At 41.7% G+C, this 23,095-nt stretch overlaps 2 protein-coding genes across 2 annotated transcripts; both read right to left on the bottom strand.

Moving 5' to 3' along the window:
- Positions 1–119: 119 nt before the first annotated feature.
- LOC116619123 lies at positions 120–3,049 on the bottom strand. The gene is made up of 2 exons (XM_032383533.2): positions 2,368–3,049; positions 120–2,164 (listed from the first exon to the last, which is right to left on the bottom strand). The coding sequence occupies exons 1-2, from the start codon at positions 3,047–3,049 to the stop codon at positions 1,134–1,136; spliced, it is 1,713 nt and encodes a 570-aa protein (XP_032239424.2). The 3' UTR covers positions 120–1,133.
- Positions 3,050–7,532: 4,483 nt separating this feature from the next.
- On the bottom strand, positions 7,533–16,161 carry LOC5500994 (cytochrome P450 3A29). Its single transcript, XM_032369370.2, has 3 exons — positions 15,815–16,161; positions 13,395–13,937; positions 7,533–9,631 (listed from the first exon to the last, which is right to left on the bottom strand). The coding sequence occupies exons 2-3, from the start codon at positions 13,918–13,920 to the stop codon at positions 8,661–8,663; spliced, it is 1,497 nt and encodes a 498-aa protein (XP_032225261.1). The 5' UTR covers positions 13,921–13,937; positions 15,815–16,161; the 3' UTR covers positions 7,533–8,660.
- Positions 16,162–23,095: the final 6,934 nt, after the last annotated feature.

Raw genomic sequence — 23,095 nt, forward strand, 5'->3', positions numbered from 1 at the left:
CGGCAGGCTTGTGCAGGCTAGGGCACAGGCTTACCACTTCTTTGGAAAGAATCGGAAATCGGTTATAGTCGATCGTTTCTTACAGAGAACAGATGATACGAACCGATGATACAGAGCTCTTGATAATAATGTCCCAGCTTGCATTTTTGATTTTGCACAATTCCAAGAGAAAAACAAAGTTCCTTTAAAGAGAGGTGCCTCTATAGCTTTGATGACAAGGGAAGGGACATACAAACGAATATTTATTATGATTAATTTTCTATTCTCACTGGACTCGAAGCAGGATATGTAAGTAAAAAACTCATTAGCAATTCAGTCTCATATGAGCTCGCAAGCCACGAGGTCATCGCCCTCCTTTGCCGTCCGTCCAGCTCTACAAATTCGCTCTATATGCATTCACAAGATAAGTTTCATTCACTTTGCGATGAAGATATGGTTTTCCTTTCTTCTCTCTGTCTTGCTTCTACCCCCATTCCTCGTTCGCTGTTCGCTTTTCCCTTGGAGCTACATTAGTCATCCAAGCGGCCCTTCATTAGCTGAATGTGGTTTGTATGTAGAATTATTAAATTCTAATTAAGTTTAAACTCATCGTCAGATAAGTTGGGGCTTGGTATCGGAGCGCGTACTTGTCGCCCGACCAAGCGCTACCCAGGGAACCATGGCAACCGGGCCACAGCTCCCCGCCACAAGGGATACCCGTCACACTGATTTCTCAGTGGAATATACTTAACATTAGCTTTGGGAGGGTGGGTGGGGACTAAAAAGCGTGGATCATATAGGTTAGCCTCACTCGAAACGCTGCCAGTGCAAGAAAGGCGCGGGGTGGTCGTTCTCCTGACCAGGGGACGGCATTCGGCCCCAGGGCGCGCGACCGTGACTCGGTTTAACTTCGTCTAAATTTCATTCAGACACATTTAAACTCATCGTCAGATAAGTTGGGGTTAGGTATTGGAGCGCGTACTGGTCGCCCGACCAAGCGCTACCCAGGGAACCATGGCAACCGGGCCACAGCTGCCCGCCAACCAGGTGCTTGAAACAGTTGAAAAGGAGGGACTGTGGCTCGGCTACCATGGGACCTCCTGATCTCTACAAAACCAAGTACCAACCACAGAATGAACAGGAAGTACCTTTTATTAAACCAAACTAGCAGAAGCGGCTGCTAACGCCTCTACGGGGGTACGGATGTAGCCCTTATACGCGTCACTAGACCAACGGCCAAGAGATTGGATCAGATGATCTGAGAGCCCATTCCTAGCCGCCACGGTGGCGGCACCAATACGGAATCTGTGGCTGGAGTAATCACCGGCGAAACCTGCTGCTCGCATAATCTGTCGCAACCAAGACGTCAGGATAGACCGAGACAAGGGCTGACCCGACTGCAACAAAAAAAGAGGGCCCGGTGTACCTCCTCTCAAGTGCAAGTAAGCTAGGATGGCCTCAACCGCACACAGGGGAGGTCTGGCTTTACCAATATAGATGAAGGTTCCTTTGCGAAAGGGGTCAGTCTTAGAGGCCTTGATGTTGACACGTATGTACATGGGAGCCGACATGGAATCTAAGGTAATGTCCTGAGGCTGCAGGTGTCGCTGTGACGAGAAGCTGTTCAACGAGTCTACCGTAAACTCAGATGCTCTCAGAAAGCCAAAGTAGGCGAGGCAGCAGGCAGCCCAAAACATTAGGTGGTCTGGAAGCCTGAAGTCCAGGTGGCGGTGGATAGTATACATTACCTTATCGGTAATCGGTAACCGGGACGAGGGATTCACACCGCGAACCCTTTTGATGCCCCTCAATACTCTCTCGAGTCGTAAACAGCCCGCAAGAGGGTCCTGGAACCCCTGTTCAATGTGCATAGCACGAACTCCAGAAAAGTAAACTTTGATTGACGACAGCTGAACAAAATCCGCAAGAAAGGACGCAACCAAGCAAAGCGTCCACTCATCCGCCGGGCATGGAGACCCGGTCAAGGGGTTGAGCTTTCCCAATTGCGCGCAAAAGTTGACAAACTTCCGCTGACCTGTAGCATACGACTTACGAGTGGACGGGGCAAGTCCCTCGGAGATGAACCGCCAGCACCTTGTTTCTAAGGGTGAGAGATATCTGCCAGAAGCCACGCCGAGATGGGAGTAGGAGAAGGACGAGCCCAAGGCGCCAAGAGCAGAAATTCCTGCCAATTGAAACGGGACAGAGCGTCAGCTAGGGAATTTTCAATCCCTGGAACATGGGCTGCAGCGAAAGAAAAAACACATCTCGCAGCCCACATGAGTAGCCTACGCAGCAATTTCATGATGCACGGAACCTTCGAGGTCGTAGAGTTAACGATGTGAACCACGGCTTCATTGTCAGACCTGAAAAGGACATGTCCCCTACCCCATCCGTGTCCCCATACATGCGCTGCGATAATAATAGGGAAGAGCTCCTTGTAAGCTATTGACTGCGAGGTCTGAGAGGCGAACCAGAGCCCATTAAACCACTCCGACCCAAAATAAGCTCCATAGCCAAAGGCGCCTGCTGCGTCAGAGGTGACGATAACCGTAGGAGTCGCTTCTAAACCAGAATAAAGCCAGAAGCTGACACCGTTCCAAGATTCCAAGAACTGTTGCCACCACGCCAAGTCGCGACGAGTTTCATTGTTAATGCGAATTGGGTGTCTGTCATGTCTGAAGCATCGGTGTTGATCGATCAAGCGCCGGATGAACGCCCGGCCAGGCCACAATACTTTAGCAGCGTGATGAAGGTGGCCGATTAAAGATTCTAAATCGTGCCTGGTGCACCAATCTAGGCAAGACCACTTATTGATGAGTGCGCGTAGATTCGCCAACTTGTCTGCTGGTAACCGGGCTACGCGGTTGACTGAATCTAGTTCTATACTAGAGGGGCCATCACACTTGCCCGGATGCAAAGGAAGGCCAAGATTGGTGCAGACCTGTAGCGCCACTGACAGATCTCGCGCACACCTCGGAGAGTCGGGTGAGCCCGCCAAAATAAAATCGTCAAGGTAGTGCATAATGTCCGACACTTGGTGATTGTTTACCAGAATCCACTCCACCATAGAGGCCACTGTATTGAAGATGTATGGGGCGGAGCGGAGGCCGAACGGCAATGCAAGATAAACATAATAATGTGCGCGCCATCTCATACCCAAAAGATAACGATCAGAGGGGTGGACTGGGACGTTCCGGTATGCCGACATGACGTCGAATTTTGCGATTAAAGCCCCCGGGCCGAATTTTGTTTACCATGCGAATGATATCGTCGACTCGTAAATAGTTCAAGGCAAACTGTTCAGGATCAATTCCGTCATTCAAACTAGTGCCCTCAGGCGATGATAGGTCGACAATCAAACGCCATTTCCCGGGCTGCCCGCTCTTAGGGATCACCCCAAATTTGCTGATGTGTAGGTTTGGGAATGGAGGGTATGCAAACGGCCCAGCCACTCTACCTAGCGATACCTCATTCGCCAGATAATCGTCGACCACCGAAGGGTGCTCCTGTGCAGATTGCTTATTCTTTTTGCTCGACTGGAGTGCTGAAGACCCGTCAAGTCCTACTCTAAGCCCATGGCGTATACCATCCAGTACATATGCCACCAGGTGTTGATCGGGGTGTTTAATCAACTGTGCAGCGAACCTGTCGGGCTTTAGAGGCGTCACCGATGGGACTGATGCGAGCAATGCTGCAACAAAAAGTCACTCATCAACTCCCAAAGCCACTAGAGCAGGCAGGATGAAAACAAAGGAGGGGAGGGGGCAAGCTGGCCCCTGCCGCGAGCTCAGAGGATCCTTGAAGATAGAAGTACCCTAGGAGTTGGTAAACCTGGGTGAAGTGTGGACTCCCGTGAGCGGTGTCGAATCGCTCGATGAATGGTGGTGAACCTTAGCACCACGCGGGCGTAGATCAAACCCCCCTCAGAGCAGATCTGGTCGTACCAACCTGCATGTGCCATGCTGTAAACACTCTTCTTGAACACCCTGTTCGAATAAGCGACCTGTGATAAACGCAAACCTTGCTCTCGCGCATGCAAAGTAACGACGCGAAGCATCCTGGGAAAAGGATGACGAACTATCTCACGTGCGCAGCAACACCCTACGCGAAACAACCCGCAAGAGCGACCTTTCATCGCGTATGCACCGAAACAACCCGGCGCGAAGCATCCTGGGAGAAGGAGGAACCTTACCATCCCGCATGCGCAGTAACAATCCTGCGAGTAGTATTCTGGGCAAAGAATGACAAGAAGCAAGTACCGTGCGCGGTAAAAACCCTGCGCGAAGAATCCTGTGGGAGGGCCAGACCAGATCAAGTCGCGTGCGCAGTGACAACCCTGCGCGAAGCATCCTGGGAGTTGGGCGAATCTAATGCGCAGTAATAACCCTCCCTGCGCGTAGCCTCCCGGGCGAAGACTGAACTGAAGCAAGTACCCTGCGCAGTAACAACCCTGCGCGTAGCATCCAAGAAAAAGACCGGACCGGACCGGACCAAGTCGCATGCGCAGTAACAACCCTGCGCGAAGCATCCTGGGAGAAGGGCGAACCTAACCATCCCGAATGCGCAGTAATAACCCTGCGCGAAGCATCCTGGGAGAAGGGCGACCTTACCTTCCCACACGCGCAGCAACAACCCAGCGAGTAGTATCCTGGGCGAAGACTGAACCGAAGCAAGTACCGTGCGCAGTAACAACCCTGCGCGAAGCATCCAAGAAGAAGACCGGACCGGACCAAGTCGCATGGCGACAGTCGAAGGGCGAACCTTACCATCCCGTATGCGAAGTAATAACCCCGCGCGACGCCTCCTGGGCGAAAACTTGACCGGACAAAGTCGCGTGCGCAGTGACAGCCCTGCTCGAGGAACCCTGGGAGAAGGGCGACCTCACCATCCCACATGCGCAGTAGCAATCCCGCGCGAAGCACCCCGCTTGAGAAAGGCTTAACATCCTGCGGGCGCAGTAACCACGTGCGTGAGTGCGCGGCAATGTCCCGCCTTGGAGGACGGCAAACCTAGAAGCATCTATCTATCTATCTATCTATCTATCTATCTATCTATCTATCTATCTATCTATCTATCTATCTATCTATCTATCTATCTATCTATCTATCTATCTATCTATCTATCTATCTATCTATCTATCTATCTATCTATCTATCTATCTATCTATCTATCTATCTATCTATCTATCTATCTATCTATCTATCTATCTATCTATCTATCTATCTATCTATCTATCTATCTATCTATCTATCTATCTATCTATCTATCTATCTATCTATCTATCTATCTATCTATCTATCTATTTTTTATTTTTCTTTCTTTATTTTATTTTATTTTTATTATTATTATTTAATATCCCAACCAGCCTACGTGCGCAATATCCCCCACGGGAAGCATCCTGGAAAGCGGGCGAGCCTTCCTACCCCCACCGGTGCCGCAACCTGCGCGAAGAGTCCGGGAAAAGGAATAACCTCAACATACTCCGCCCCCCTTACCGGGTGCAATAACAACCTACGCACTTGTAGTAGAGGCGCGCTATCCTAGACCAGAAGGGAAGTCCGAAACCTAGACTTGGCCTCGAGGCAGGTGGGAAATACCAATCCCGTGCCCGCACTCTGCGCTAAGTATGCTAGGAGACGGCACGCTAATATAACACCTAACACCATAGAATAAAGCCAAAGTCATGTATATGTAACGGTACCAAAAGAACTTGTGGTTAATAGAGCTCGACTACTCTTGACAAGTGCATCCAAAAGTTAGGCTAACACAATAGATGCTCCTACGAATTGACTACGCAATAATGAGCCTAGTGAGCATAAAAAGTGTCACTTATCCGACCTATAGGTTGATGGCGTTTCGGAGGCTTGGTGCTGGGAGAGGAGGAGCGCGCTCTGTTTGGTTTGCGTCCCAGTCTAGCACCTCCACTTGTAGGTGAGGTCCGGAACAGGTCGCACAGCGGTGGGAAAACTGACAGACAGGAAACGTCGGTGAAGTGCACTTCCCACGATTCCACGAGTAACATATCTCGTCAGCAGATGAGGATGCCCGGGGCGATACACCTGCCGTATGGAAGCTAAACAGCTGTGCGTCTATCTGGGACCAATCGGTCAGTTGGCTTGCGGCTGCCTGTTCTCGAAAGGCACGATCGTACGACAACCAAGCTTTCCCGCCGAATTGACGAAAGGTACGCAAAATGGAAGTTTATACTTTGTGAGACCTTGCCACCGATTAGGAAAATAAGACACTAGTACCGTGGAATAAATAGTGAAGGCTTCGCACCACGACACGACGTCCTCCAGCCGCCTTTTCGGTTTCTTGGAGCGGGGAGCCGACGACAACAAATGCCCGTCGAGTAACAATTGAGGTTCAGGCTCGGACATTGGCGAGAGATTTGCTGGTAGCAACTCGGCGAGGTCGACAAACTTATTCGACACAATCTGAAGAACCACCTTCGAGGGGATCGGGGAATACCCTGGGCCCACCACAAACGGCTTGTGTAAAATTGGGACTGCTGATAAGGGACTAGTTGTCGCTGGGGTGGACAAAGTTGACACGAGTGGAGTCCAATGGAGTAGACCCGGCCAACGATAAACCAGAGCAAACCGATGCGAGCGATGTTGGGGAAAACACTTGTAAAAATTCTGGAACTGACCTACCTCCTGGGCCAACCGGCGACGGTGCAACCGAGGTGCTCGCCTGAGGCAGTGAGAAGGAATTTTACGTCGTCCAGGCCGCCGCAACCACTGTTGTACCTGTGCTAGAGACGGGAATCTCGTTGTTACATGGCTGGTTGTTAGCGCTCAGTCGCGCTTGAAATGCCTGCTGGACGGCCATCTGAATCGCTGTGAGCACTTCCGGGGCCAGACTAGGTGTTGTTGTTTCAGGATTCATAATTAGCTTTTTTTTCTTAGTGAAAACTATGATCTTTTAGACTAAAAAGCGTGGATTATATAGGTTAGCTTCAGTCGAAACGGTGCCAGTGAAAGAAAGGCGCTGGGTGGTCGTTCTCCTGACCAGGGGCCGGCATTCGGCCCCAGGGCGCGCGACCGTGACTCGGTTTAACTTCGTCTAAATTTCATTCAGACACATTTGTAGTCCAATCGATCTACGGCTTAAGATCGGACTAATTGCAACACAAGGTTTTTCAACGTTTTTGTACTAATTTAGTCTCCCTTTATAACATACTAAAATTCTAAAAAAAATCGGAGCACGCAAACACCCCGAAAAACTACATCGAATTTCCCCATACGAGGCTTGTATGAAAAACCACAGGAATCCCAAATCATGAAAAATACACATACTTAAAAAAATCAAATTTAAACCACTATAAATGATAAGAAGTATATATTTCTACACGATCTGGATAAAAATCTGATTTAGCTCATCTATTTTGGGCAAAAGCCACAGGTTTCTACGGGTCTTTAGAAGGAGAATCAAGCACATTAATTGCTGCCACACAGGAGCAGCATACTAATCGAGCTCGCAAACTACTCGTCCAAATAGCTCAGGATTTCATCCAGACTATATTGAAGACACAACAACTACGACTATTCTTGAGATTTTTAAAATTTATTTCATAGTAGAATGAACGGCTCATTAGAACTCCATATTTTTTATTACAAACGAATAGCCACAACGCAACGTGATCACACACTACGAGCCTGGGGTATCTGTGAAGTCCCTTACAAATCCGAGTTCTAACCATTGCACCCCCCTACCTCCCGCTAAATAATGACTGCTTTCTTAGTGCTTTGTTATTAGAAGACAAACAGTAAGAGTTAATCAATATCTTACTGACTAATGATACACCAAAAACTGGAATTCGACTCTGCCATATTTTCTTCTTTAATAAGATTTCTTCTGCCCAAGTCACCAGTTTTTGTGTATTGTATTAATTCTTCTGGTTCACGAACACGACTATTTGGGCTTTTTGTATTTACTGACTAAAGAGATATTGATTCAAAATGTCGATTTACCTTCTTTTTATAGCTTTGACCAATCCTAGAACTGGCATCAAGGAACATGGTTCTACTAATACAAAATACTTTTCTTGTTTATCTATGACACCCGAACTCCAATACTAAAAAACATAGAGGTTGGGGTACAGCCTCTCATAACGATTACCAATAGTAGAAATATTTTACAGTTGTGTATAAACTTATTTAAAATAAGATTGAGCTCTAGGAATCCGTGCGTCGTAACCTACCGTGTTTCATGGGTACCGTATACAGGCGTATACACCTATTTCTAATACGTTTGCACTCGAAAATCAATGTATTGTAACCCGCAATGCTTCGTGGGTAGCGTATTAATGGCTGAACCCTGGTATCGGAAAGCCATATGTTCACAGGAATTCATAAACAAGAATACTGCGTCTTTTGAAACCTCGATTTGTTTTACGCTGTCTGGCTTATCTATTTCATACCCATGAAGCACTGTACTGTGGGTAAAAATACATGGATCATCCGAGAGCGACCTTATTCAAATAGGAGTATATCACTGAGCGTTCTAATATGTTACCGGTTGATGAAAAAAAAAATAACACTAAAACAATAACAATAAAAATAATAGTCTGTGGTAAAGCAAGGAAGCCACGCAGTATCGATCCTCAAATAGATTCCATCAATACATGGATCATCCGAGAGGTCTGTGGTGAAGCAAGGAAGTCACACAGGAAGTCATGCAGTCTCGATCCTCAGATAGATTCCGTCACGCGGTATGAGGGCCGCCCCAGGAATGAGAACAAGTGGAACCTGAGTGTCGGGAGACCGGACAAACTTGTACTTGGAGAGGATCTGGAACAAAACCAACTTGACTTCATTCAGAGCGAATCTCATCCCGATGCAGTTACGCGGTCCGGCGCCGAAAGGAATGAACTGGAATGGATGCCTGGATTCCTTTGCAGGACCACGAAATCGCTCCGGGTCGAACTTGTCCGGTTCTGGCCATGCGTCCGGGTCGTGGTGCAGTGAATAGATAGGAATTGTGACGTCCATGCCAGCCGGGATAGTGATGCCATTGATGACACAAGCCTGGGCGCACTCTCTGTTTATCGTGTGAGCTGGGGGGTGGATGCGTAATACTTCATTCACCACACAGTCCAGATACTCCAAATCATTGGCTAGCTCCTGGGGAGATTTCTCCGAGTTGGTTTCCGCAGCCATCCTGATCTCAAGCCTCAAGCGCTCCTGTACCTCTGGGTTAAGGGCCAAGTAGTACGCTGTGGCGGAAAGCGTGTTGCTGCTCGTTTCGTGTCCAGCCAGAAGGAAAGTCACCGACTGCGCGATGATCTCAGGATCGGAAAGCTTTCGGCTACCGTCGGGGTTTACTGCCGACAGCATTAGATCCACAAAGTCTTTCCGGTTGAATGTTTTATCGTGCCTTTTGCTGAGGATCTCTTTAGAGAGGTCTATGAAATACTTTATATTGTTATTTTGGATGAGAAATCGGAAGATTTTGAATAAGACAGAAGCAAACGGGAGCATCAAAAACATGCGCAGGAAAGTAGGAGATTTGAAAATCTCCTTCGCCTTGTCACTGAATGTGTTGTTAGGGTTCTTCTGGACTTGAGAGTCGATGCCAAAAGCTGTCGAAAGAATGATCTCAAGGGACATTGGAGAAAACATGCCCAAGATATCCACACTTTCACCTGGAAATAGAGAAAATATATTTTTAACGTCTATGAGCGCTGTATTATATGTCACGTCACAATATTGATCACATTATGTCACGTCACAATATTGATCACATTATATGTCACGTCACAATATTGATCACATTATATGTCACGTCACAATATTGATCACATTATTTCATGTCACAATATTGATCACATTATAAGTCACGTATATGCCACGTTACAATATGGGTTAGATTATATGTCACGTCACAATATTGATCAAATTATGTCACGTCACAATATTGATCACATTATATGTCACGTATATGCCACGTTACAATATGGGTTAGATTATATGTCACGTCACAATATTGATCACATTATGTCACGTCACAATATTGATCACATTATATGTCACGTCACAATATTGATCACATTATATGTCACGTCACAATATTGATCACATTATTTCATGTCACAATATTGATCACATTATAAGTCACGTATATGCCACGTTACAATATGGGTTAGATTATATATCACGTCACAATATTGATCAAATTATGTCACGTCACAATATTGATCACATTATATGTCACGTATATGCCACGTTACAATATGGGTTAGATTATATGTCACGTCACAATATTGATCACATTATATGTCACGTCACAATATTGAAAACATCATATGTCACGTCACAATATTGATCACATTATATGCCACGTCACAATATTGATCACATTATATATCACGTCACAATATAGATCACATTATATGTCACGTCACAATATTGATAACATTGTATGTCATTTCATAACATGGTCACATTATATGTCACGTATATAGGTAATGGGTTGAAGCGTAAACATACATTTTTGGAATCCCCATGGAAAGGGCTTTTACATGGTATATATCTTCCAAAATGTTCAAGGGGAAAGGGTTTACTTTCTGGCCCACTACCTAGGTTTTTCCCCCCTGAGCATCCAGTGGTTTAACTCACACGTTCTATGGCGGGTTTCACAAAATAAGGAAACATGTTGGGGGTAACCTACTTTTCCTATGTACACTTAAACACATTTTAGTTTTGATACGGTCAAATCTTCAGCACAATAAAACGTGTTATATAAAAATACTGTTTGCTGATTTACAAAATTGCCATATGGATGATATGAATGCCCAAAGTATTCTTGAATTTATAAAGGAGTCAGCAAATTTAGACAACATTCCTATTGGTCAAGAGCAAACGTCAGAGCAAAGAATTTGCTATTAAGCCAATCAAATTGCTAAACAAATCTAGGCGCTCCAGTGTTGACATCATGACTAGTCTGATTAAGGTACTTCGGATATTGATTTGCTTGTTTTTGAATGTTTTGCTCGAGACCGAGTTTGACGAAGAGGTAAGACTTGCTCAAAGCCTTCACCATTGCATTCGCTTTCATAATAAAGTACTAGTCCGGCGGATATGTGAAGATTTTACCTTGAATTGCGCACTTTTTGCTAAAGTTACCAATTTTAGCAAAGTGGTAGTTTTTAATTCCCCTTACAAGATAGGCTATAGAGCCAAGCTCAGTTCTGCTTTAATTTTTGCTTAATAATGGTATTGATTTGGCCGCCATTTTGAACCGGAAGTAAACTAACTTTGAACCGGTAGTAGTCAAGTATAATACTGGCACGCTTGTTTCACTTTGCGCCTTTCAACAAAAATAAAAAAATCTTGTTTTAGGAGTAGTTAAGGGGAATCTTTACAAGATAGGCTATGGTGCCAAAAGAAAATCTGATTTAATCACGGATTATCTTGGGATATCAAAATGGCCGATAATTTAATCCGGAAGTAAAAATCACGCGTCGATACTCACTATTTTTGAAAGTCGTCAAATGAAATAAAAGACACCTGTAGCCAGCCCAGGTATACCAAATATACATGCTTAATAGCTGGACCAAGAGAAAAGAAAGAATAGACAAAAGCAACTGCTTATGTGACAAGCCTGGTGGGGATACCAAGAACCACGGGAGCGGGCCGCTCCACCAATTGACTTCAACGTCTGTAAACGACCGCATACATGAATATGTGCAAGTGCTACAAGATGAACAGTTTCTAACTGTAGGAACCGTTAATCTGGTGGCCTTTCCTTGCCTTTCTTCCTTATTCTACAGAAGAGTCAAAGGAGTATCACTCCAAATAAATACTGGTAGAATTTCACGCATTTACAGGCGTGATACTGTATCCTGTTGTGCGGGTAGGGGGAAAAGACAGTACTTGCGGTATTCCCCGAAGCCACAGATGCTTTTCGACAGCTAGCCTTTAGGCCAGTCGAGATAAAAAACAGAATGTTTAGCAACACTTGAGTGCTTTCCACTGCTACTATACGACCGAACAAGTACAGAGAGTCGGAAGTAGACAAGGCAAGAATGCAGCTCTTCGTGAAGAAAGGAAAAGCATTTGATGTCATTCTACCGACGAAGGCAGCTCTGCCTCAGTACTTCCGTCTTTTTAGCAGAATGGACAACAGTTGCCATAGCCGCTTTGGACAAACGCTACCAGAGCTTTTCAAGGCGTGCCAATAAGCCCCAAGAACTATATAGATGAGGAACCAAGAGCTATTAGATGCAAGATAGGCTACCCAGCAAGCTGCACTTGCACCCAAGCCAGCATTAAATGTTCAGCCCTTTGCAGCTGAATCGTATAACGATAAAGCTGTAAGATATCTGAACTGTATTAAATGAAGATAACAATTCTCATCGGAACTTGTAATTACGTTAGACCGACGCATATGAAACACACTCTTAAGAACGTCCAGCCTGAGATTTCACTAATTTTTAACAAAATACCGAGGCTCACATAGCATGAACACATTTTCTTTATTATTCAATTGGTGCACTCTTAAATGCAAAATACAACTGTCATTTATCATTTGCGTGACTCTGTTTAAAAAAATGTCTCATTGCTTATTCGTATATGCATTAAGCTGGTTTTATTAGAGTGTACAGAAACAGGTTTGGAAACTACTTCCGGTTTAAAAAAAAGTAAAATTAATAGCAGAAACCTAATCAGTTTTGCCTTTTTTAGAACTTTAAGAGTATCAAATGGATTTCATGATTTTTTTTAGTCTTAGACAAGATGTGCATCTCTGTGCTTTCAAAAATGACAAATTTAATCTCCAGTGCAAAATGGCGACAATAAACCATATTAGTCGGTGATAAGAGCCGGTTTTATCTTGGCTCCATAGCTTATCTTATAAAGGTTATTTCAACCTACAACTGCAATAAAATTCGTGTCTTTTGCTAGAAGGCGCGGGGTGAAATAAACGTCCCTGGTTTTACTATCAACTTAAAGTTGGATATCACCTATAAAGTTCCAAAAATGACAAATTTGCGGGTATTTTCAGAAATCTTGGGTTTAAATACATTCTTTGACTTTCATTTTAGTTGTATAGTGGAAAACAGTATCAAAATGTGCAAGTTTATTTATTTTTAAGAAAAAGGTAGTTTACTTCCGGTTCAAAATGTCGGCCAAATCAATACTTATCGTTAAATAGAAATTAAAGCCGACTATGCTTAAATTGGAAACTTTAGCAAAAAGTGCGCAATTCAAACACATATCCGCCGGACTATATGCTTTTATAAGTGGGATCAGGGGATGAGGGGGCTATCTTTGTTGTCTATACACCCTCCAGGTGTCATGATATTCTTTAAAAAGTATAAAAGTTGCCAGCCCACTTCCTCGCATAAGTAATGAATGGTTCCATATACCCCACGGTCGTCCACGGGTTCGTTCTTAACATCCTCTCACCTGTGTCTGCCACTTTGCCAATCTTATCCATCAGTGTGTCACATGACTCTCTCATCTTTGGGGTCATCTGTCGCAATTTCCCGGATGTGAATGTTGGCGTCAGTGTTGAGCGGATACGCTTCCAATTGTCGTCAGTGGCAGAGAACATCCCATGCCGCATTTCGCTGCGTATGTCTTTGAACACTACGAACCTGTTACGGAAGTTCTGGAACTCTTTCACCATCACGTGTTTGAGAATCTCGGGGTCGCCCACGACGATTGCAGGGGTTCTACCAACAGACCAAGCGAACACCTTCCCGTATTCCTGCATAAGTCGAACTGGGGCGACATGGATTCCACCAAGCCTTTGGATGTCTCGGAGATTACCAATGTACGGCAGGGGGGGTGGGCCGGGGATGTTTAGACCTTTAAGTACTCTAAAGCTGCTTACTCCTACCCAGTATATCACGGCCAGTGCGATGAGTAAAATCAGGGTACCCGCCAGAAAGTAGACAGTGGGGACGTTGACGCTGTCTAGAATATGCATGCTGTGCTGGTTAAACCCTGTTATCAATATAAATACGTCACTACACTTAGAAATAACAGAGAGCAAATCATGTTCTCGCAACAGCAGGTCTTATCAGGGTCGATGCATTGTTGAAACAAATCAACACAAGGATGAAAACTGATATAGGTTTTACGCCTCTAAAACAGAGTATTTTCACGGTAGTGAAGGGCTATAGCCGAATTGCGTGACCGACAAAAAGAACAGGGATTACATGGACGCAGCGGAAGAGTATAGAAGGATTGCGTGACCTACTCGTGACCTTGGCTTGAGTGTTTTTTTTATTTATACGCAGTGGATATATGCCCAACAGATTTCAATTTCTTCAAATAACCCAGTAAATTGTCGACCTATTGAGTCGACAATTTACTGTTGAGAAAGGGCAAGTCAATCTGAGTAAGTTTTGTTGTCGGTATTGAATGTTTTCTGTTGTCTGTGTACACCATAAAATCGCAATGTTAGTGCCACTATAAATTTTCTACAATATGCTGCTAAATTACGCCAGTTCTCAATTTGCTAGAATATCACGGTAAATTGTCAACCTTGTGGATTCAAAGTATTTTATATTAGCTTAGAAAGGTCAAGCGAATCTAAATTGAGCTTTTTTTGTTGGAGTTGAATGTTTTTCCTTGCTTGTATACATTCTTAACACCTTTCCCAACTGTGTAGCAGATAAAATTGTGTCACTAGTGTCACTAAAAAAATTTCAATTCCGACAACAAAGCTCATTTCAAAACCGCTTCCCCTTTCTAAACAAATATATAATAATTTGAACTTACTAGGTTGACAAATTACTAGCTTATTTGAGTAAATTGGAAACTGTCGGCCATGTAGTCCATTGAGGACATTTCTCGACAGTAATCCATCCAAGACCTGTCCCGACTGCCGGACATATAGCCACTGCGTTTTTTATAATTATTACACTCGTCTGAAAAATGCGCACCCCAAATGATCAATAGCAATATAATACTAATGTTGTTATTTTAAAACTGCATTTTAGAACACATCAGACTAAAAAAGCAATATGTTGCTGCTATCTGAGCCTCGGAATGTTCTTATCATGTTCTTACAATTTGGTGAAATCTCAGCCTGGACGTTCTTATAAAAAAAGTTCTTATAAAAAAAAAGATGTAATATGACAACTGTTTACTGCTGTCTCGCTTTTTATGCTCTCGTGAGCACGGTCAAGACAAACAACGCGTTAGGGTCACGATTCAACACTTTTGCAAACATACAACGAAAATTAGCGATCTTTCTATACTCCATGTCAATGGAATAAACGTTTACTTAAGAATTAAAGAACCTAGTATATCAAAACATTCTCGATAACAAGAAAAGGCTAGTATTAAGGTTAACGATCGCTACGCCAGCGTGATTAATAATTTGCATAATTACTGCACTCAACATAAAAAATACCGCGTTCGATTACGCAATAAGACAACTTAGATAAAATAATGATCGTCAAACACCGACATAAACACTGGTCTATCAAGTAAGAAAAAGGAATACCGGTACACTAAAATAACAGTAGATTGCGATACGGGGGACAAGCTATGAACATTTCGTTTTATATCGGTGTTCGAAGCCAGAAAAAGTATGGCTGATTCAACCAGATCAAAATTACCAAGAAAACATTACTAAGAACGATGGAGAATGAAGAGCGCTGTATGAAAAGCCCTGTATACCATATCAACATGTGATGATGATAATAATGATATGGTGTCCAACATCTCTGAGATTATGATAATAATATTGTTTTGAATGATGAGGCAAATAGTCGCTACCATACTTTGGCTATGACATCACATCATAACCAATTTGTTATCATTAGCTCGTGCAACCTTACACAGTTCTTTTCAATGCTAACTATTTTTACCTTTCAGCCAAGATCAGATAATCTTGTAGTAGATCGTGTAGTCTTGCAGTAGAAAAGATGATTTGACAGATTTGTTTATTTCCTTGTTAAGTGTTCGACAGAAAGAGCCTGAGACCTAATGACCTTTACGCTTGTCTGTTAGCAAATTGCTACCCTGCTAGGAGAGCTCTGTTCCTGTTTGTTTCTATCAGTTTACCTTGTCGCGTCTCTGTTCTTTAGCGGTCTCGTTCGAAGAGAAGAATGCTCTGCTAGCAGGGTAGCAAATTGCTCACGGCAAAAGCACCGCGGTGATCCTAGATCCAAAAAATTCTTAAAACCTAAACAGAACCTTCCTTATTACACTTAATTTTCGCGACGTCAAAATTTCGCGACTTTAAGATGGCGCTTTCGCGATTTTCCTATTTTCGTAAAAACTAGATCACTCTATTTTCGCGATTTTGGGAAAACAAAATCGAGCAATCCAAGTGGAATTAAAATGTGCTGTTAACATCAAAAGTGAAACAATTTGTAACATAAAGATGCGTGGGTAAAATTTAGTTTTATATAAATATATAAATACTTAGATGCTCATTAGGTACTATATGTACATTAGATGACTAAATAGACAAGGCGATCTTTTAAAATCGCAAAATTCGCGAAATTTAAGTGACGCGAACTAATAGCAAGGGGGGGGGGTAATTGTTAATAACAAAAAAAATCAAAATTACCTATTTTCTGCATAGAATTACAGAGTAGGGCTGGAAATACGTCAACAATTTTTTTACAGCGTTTTTTTGCACCATTTAGCGGATTTAGGCTAAATTTCTATTTCAGTCATCACTAGCGTGAAATATTCAAAGGCGATCCTACACATACACATAGCTTAATATAACTGAATAAAAAATACGGGGAACGAATTTGTATTTTGTTCGTATAAATAGCAGCTGGTAGGAATATTTGTTTTCTTTATTTAGTTTTTATTTCTTTATTATTTTATTTTTTTTTTTGGACGACCAGAATCAGTTCAATATGTGGTGATACAGCCTCCGTGAAACTTGAAAAAAAATCTGTGGAAGAGAAAAAAGTAAGATATATATTTAGAATTTCGACCCGAAAAATTGACGGCGAAGTTCAGTCCGTTCGAAAAGCGTTTATATTAGCCTTTATTACCTGAGTTTTTGCAAATACAAATGCCAATTGTGTATGATAACTCATGTCAAATTTGGTTTCGCTATGTTCAATAGAAAGAAAGTTGTAACATTTTGAATAACATTACCATTTTAGAATAACTTTCCGCAAAACTGACCCATTTTCCGCAAAATTTAAACAATCAACCTTGGAATTTTAGAGATATTTGTCCGTCAATGATAAAATTCGGTCCTTTAGACAACTTCTATGCTCGACTAGACTACATAGAAGCGCATTGTTGGGGCAGGGGAATTTTTTAAAGTGAGGGACTTTTCGTGGTGGCGTTTCACGCCTCACACAGTCTCTTACCCAGACGCCGCGCGATGCATGACGGTCAGGATGCGGTTTCGGGGTCGCTTCGCTGGCAGAACTCAGGAAATATCTTGCAAGCAGCGTTTTTATGACCGTTTTTTTACTTTTTTTTGTGCACAAGTCCAAGGGCCTACCTACACACACTCGTTGTAAACAAGAGACCATGATATAAGAGAACGAATCCCCGTGGCCCATGTTGTCGTCAATGAAAGCTATTTTTAGATTGTGCGAGCTTGTCAATCATAGCATCCATATATGGTTCGTCGCGACATATTTGGTTATTGGCACCACGAGCTAGTACAATTTCACACCAAATTTTTCCCTCTGCACATCTTTACTTCGTTCGCTACCTGTTTTTATCCTTTTAGCTGCTCTTCAAGGCTCATGATCACAATGCTACTCATGGGGTGGTGTCCTGTTATCTGTTAAGTTATCAAATATTCAGTTATCTAAATGTTATATAAATAATTGAACGGGGAGACGGTGAATTTGGAGTTCATTCAAGATGCATCGTGCAGTTCTTTTTCTCTGCAATTCGGCGAGATAGAATACCAAGCCATTCTCAGAGTCTATGTTATGTATTTTAATACAAGAAAGCCTTTATATTTCTTTGATTTATAACATTTTTAGATGAATGAACTTCACTTCTTCACGCAGATGTTCAGAAACCATGTCACTCAAGAAACCCTTGTCACTGGGATAAGATCTACTTCATTATAAAGATTTGAAATCTTTTATTTGTAATATCGGTGTGAATATAATGGTATTAAGTTCTGGATGTATCTTTTTCATTAAAAGGGAATTGGATTTATGATTGATTGTTGTGTTATAATTTTTAATAACTTTTACTGGGGAAATTGATCCCAGAGCCTAAAATCACGCACTTTACGCATTTCAATGTCCAAGAAACGGTTGATTGGCTCCAGCTACCTCTATGAAAGATCATTTTACAGCGTTCGTAAAAAAGGAAGGTATTTTCGGTCAAAAAGATTTCCAAAACATCCTTTGCCGGATCTCATTGCTCAAGATGTGATCGCGCGTAAGACTCATGTTGCTAGGAAACGTGAGCGCTAACCAATCAGAGACGTATCTAAAAATAACTGCTTGTTCTAAAAATAGTTTTTACGGACGTCATCATTGGAACATACCCTAATACGGGGTATTCCTTTTCTTACATCATGGTCTCTTGTTGTAAACCATTGAGTTTCCTTTTCGGTGGTTCCCTGTTCAATTAGACGATACTTTCGTTTCGTAAAATCCAAGACGGCGGACGACACTGATAAGCTCGATACATCATTTCATGAAATGAATTTTGATGGTCTGAATGTTCTGGCACTTATTTTATCTCTTACTAATCTGGTGCTGCTCTGGTTTGGTTGTATTCATCACAAATATCTACTTTCAGAGATATAATTCGAGCACATACTTTATGTTCCCTAGAAGATCTCTAGAGCGGGGAAGTCACTATTCACACATGATCTTACGCCGAATTCCAAACTCCAGGAAAATATTTAGGCTATTTCTGCAGTTATCATGTGCATATGGAATTTTACAAGCAAGAAATGCAGTATGGATAGGTCTTTCTTCGTTTGTGAAAATTCGTAACATTTTCATCTCCGATTTCGTCCGCCATCTTGGATCTGTAATCTGCCAGTCGTTTTTTTTTGTCTTCGCTTCAGGATTCCTGTGGATGTCCGCGCAACAGCAAATAACGACTGGGTACAAGTCTGCGACACACAGCGGTATGCAAATAAAGAGCGTCGTAGAAAAAGAACACATCAGTCAGGAGGCAAAGATTCCCTTACAGTACGAGACCAGTTCCGTATCACTTCATATTAAAATTGCTCTATCTTTTTTGCGGAGGGCCCAATGCTCATGATTTTTTCTAAGACGACTACAAATTTACTTATGCATATAATAATCATAGAAAAGACTACACATTTTCCAATTTTATTGATTTATGTGGTATTTTCTGTTTACACTTAGTGGGAGTAGTTCCGTAGCAGCGGGCATACTTCCGTATCACCCAAAAATTCTGTCGTCTGGTAGGGATTTTTTTAATTTGAGAATCAATACAAACATAGTTACTGAATAACATAACACATCCCTTCCTTTTTGCTTAAAATTAATGTATAAAAATGATTTTAACTTCGCAATACAGCAGGTAAACAAACCAAAAATCGTCAATGGGCTTTCGCTCGCGTGCCACAACCCACACAAATACTGAAACGGCAAATTAGACAAAATGCAAAAATGTAGAAGATAAGGTGAGCCTAGAATTGGATTATTTATTTTGATAATTTTCGTGCAAGAGAGCTCAACAAAAAGCCGTTTTTATTTAAAGAATAAAATATGAATGCTACGGCCGCCAATGCGTTGTTGTCGTTTTTTAAGAGTTCTGCAATAACATGCCATATCCCTTTTTTAGTTAGCCAGCTAATGATTTAACTTTGGCTAATCTTGGCCGTTTCTTTTAATCATCCTCGCATATTGATATATCAATCACAGTTTCAGTAATTATTTTAATATAGAATAATATTTTATCGAGCGCTAACAATATCAAGGAGGTTGTCTTTAAAATGAAGTTCTTTATTCAGCCGAATGACTGAAATAAAAGGCCCACATAATAAAAATTAACCGTTTAGAATTAACATTACTGGAATTAAAATGATCAATTGAGACGGGATAACCAAATCAATCCTTTTCGCGGCTTTATATCTGCAGTCAAACCAAAAACACACTATGGGAGCAAGGTGATGCGGAACTATTCCCACGTCCTCCGGGAAGCAGGGAAAACTAAAAGCAATGTAAATCGAAAAAATCGCATCAAGTCAGAAAAAAAGCCATACACATTAACAGACATTCTTTCTTCTAAGCATTCGTATAAAAATTGGGACATTCTTGTTAAAGGAGGTATTGTTTTCATCTGACTTTCGTGACGCGGGTCATTTCACTGTGCAGTAAGCGCCGCTCATTTTAGAAACAATTATGAAAATCGCTTCGAAATAATGATACTTTCTGAACAAGCCATTGGATAAAATAAGCTGGATTTATATCTCAGGAAAGGTTAATAGTTTTGTATCATTTAGGTAGTTTTGGATTGTTAAAATCTACAATATCCGAGGCAAAAAGATAAAAACAATGCTTAGTGATACGGAACTACGACTGCTACGGAACTTGTTAGGGAAGTAATTTTCCCCGGGCGGGTTTTGGCGGTGAGCCCGCACCTTTTCAGCGGTTGATAGTTGAGAAGATTTTCAACTTCCGCTTCCAGTTTAGCAATTAATATTTTTGTAAAGAATTCAACCAAGCAAGAAGTAAATAACTTTTACGGGATTTTAGGAATGTCTTTCAAAAACGTTCGTTCTACATTTAAAATATAAGTTATAACTTGATAATATACCTTAAAAGTTAATGGAGAGAGATACTTTTTGCGATTCACATTCACACATTTTCGTTCGACATTTAGAATTGATAGTGGAACCTTATAGCAAATGGAGGAGACAGAGAGATACTCTTTGGGATAATGCAGTTCTTTATTCACATTCACTTTCATCAAAAGAGCAAAAGATAAGAGAGGGATTTGGTATTACCCACGCGCCATGTCGATTCCGAATCTGGCTATTTTTGGTAACCACCACCCCACCACTGCGCGTGAGGATTTGCTCCTTTTATTTTGTCCTACACCCCCGCGGGTTGAATCTTTTGCCTACTCGATAGGAATGAAAAGATATCATGTAAAATAACTCGGAAGAAGAAAACAGGTCTAACTTAAGTTACCAAGATTGGCAAATATACTATATTTTATTATTTTTTTGAAGTACTTGACCGTTTTTAGGTTCTGATAAGGTTCTGATTAGGTTCTGAGGAATTAGGTTCTAAGATCACCGCGGTGGCAAAAAAAAAAAAAAAACTATTTTTTTTTATAAGGGAGTGTTCATTAAATACACCGAGAGTGGGGGGGGGAAGATTTTTACTCGAGACATCTTAAAATTTAAGAATCCCCCTTTCAATATAAACATTTTTCTCTTATATCATGGTCTCTTGATGGTGCGGGTTAGGTTTTTTTCAATCCTGTTTCGTTCTGTACGAAATGAATGACGTCAAGAGACCATGATGTAAGAGAACGAATCCCCCGTATAAGGGTATTTTTCAGTGATGTCGTCCGTGAAAGCTATTTTTAGAACAAGAAGTTATTTATAGATACGCCTCTGGTTGGTTAGCGCTCACGTTTCCTAGCAACATCTTACGCGCGATCATATCATGAGCGATGTGAACCGGCAGAGGCTGTTATGGAAATCTTTTTGACCAAAAATACCATCGCTGGACCCAATCAACCGTTTCTCGGACATTGAAATGCATAGAGTGCGTGATTTTAGGCTCGGGGATCAATAAAAGTTTTCACAGCTGATTCGCAAATTATAAAACAACAATTAATCATAAATTCTCTTCCAATTCCCTTTAAATGAAAAAGATATATCCAGAACTTAATACCATTACATTCAATCGTTCAATATTCAATATCACACCGATATTGTTGTTATTAGGAGAGTTATTTCACAAATAAAAGATTTCAAGGGTTTCTTGAGTGACATGATTTCTGAACATTTGCGTGAAGAATTGAAGTTCATTCATCTAAAGTTTATTCATCTAAAAATCAAAGAAAATAAGGCCTTCTTGTATTAAAATACATAATAAGACTGAGAATGCCTAAGTTTTCTATCTCACCGAATTGAAGATAAAAAGAATTTTTTCGGAGTCAGCGTGATGCATCTTGAATGAGCTCCAAATTCGCCGTCTTCCCGTTCAATTATTTATATAACATTTAGATAACTTACCATATACCAAGACACCACCCTACGAGAAGCATTGAAATCATGAGCTATGAAGAGCAGCTAAAAGGATAATAACAGGTAGCGAACGAAGTAAACTTATCAACCTACTTGAATTATCAACTGTAATAAACTATAAGTTTGGTTAAGATGTTTGAAGCGTTGATTTAAAACCCGTGCTTAGCGATACAACCCCCCCCCCTCAAAAGTCACATGGTCCGCCCCTGAGGACGCCTGTGAAGGAGTATACATTTGTATATTTATTTTTTTGTTAAGAATACTTTTCTGAATAAATACGGATAATGTCTTACGTATAAAACATTGGATGTATATCGTTTTGTGGATTTGCAAGCTCCACCACTGTTTAGAAGCTTATTTCCATTTGTTCCTGTTAACTGATAATAAACTGTATCGGTAAATCCAACTGTTATATACTGAAAGCTGGAAGTATCTATATTATGGTTTACAAAAGACAAAAGTATTCAATACTTTAGTTATTTGGCTTAATATTTCATCTGTATTGTATATGCTACAAACTATATCATATCAGTAAAATATTAAAGATGAAAAGTACGGCTCCTAAAAAATTCAGACCCCCCCCCTTTGAAGGATCATTTTTTTGGAGCCGCGTCTGTCTCGTTTTCATGTTTTACCCGAAAAATGAGTACGATTTCATACTCTTTAAACCCCATTTATCTCCCTTTAAAAAAAAAAACCGGGTTGTGTGTGGCAAATCCAAAAAAGCCCTGTGTCGAAAACGCTTCCATTTATAGAAAACAAACTGCGGTGAATTAATCGCTTGGTTGATCGCTAATTATATAAAAGGAGATACAAATGATTCTCTTTGTTAAGACACGTGTAGTGTATAGACAAAACCCTGTGTTGGTGACACCGCCATAAAAACCCCCAAAACAAAAACTTGAAAAAAAACCCGGGTTGTGTATCGATCGAATCGATGATCGCAAGGGAA

This window comes from Nematostella vectensis, chromosome 4, assembly GCF_932526225.1.
Source record: "Nematostella vectensis chromosome 4, jaNemVect1.1, whole genome shotgun sequence".
In the NCBI taxonomy this organism is placed as follows: domain Eukaryota; kingdom Metazoa; phylum Cnidaria; class Anthozoa; order Actiniaria; family Edwardsiidae; genus Nematostella; species Nematostella vectensis.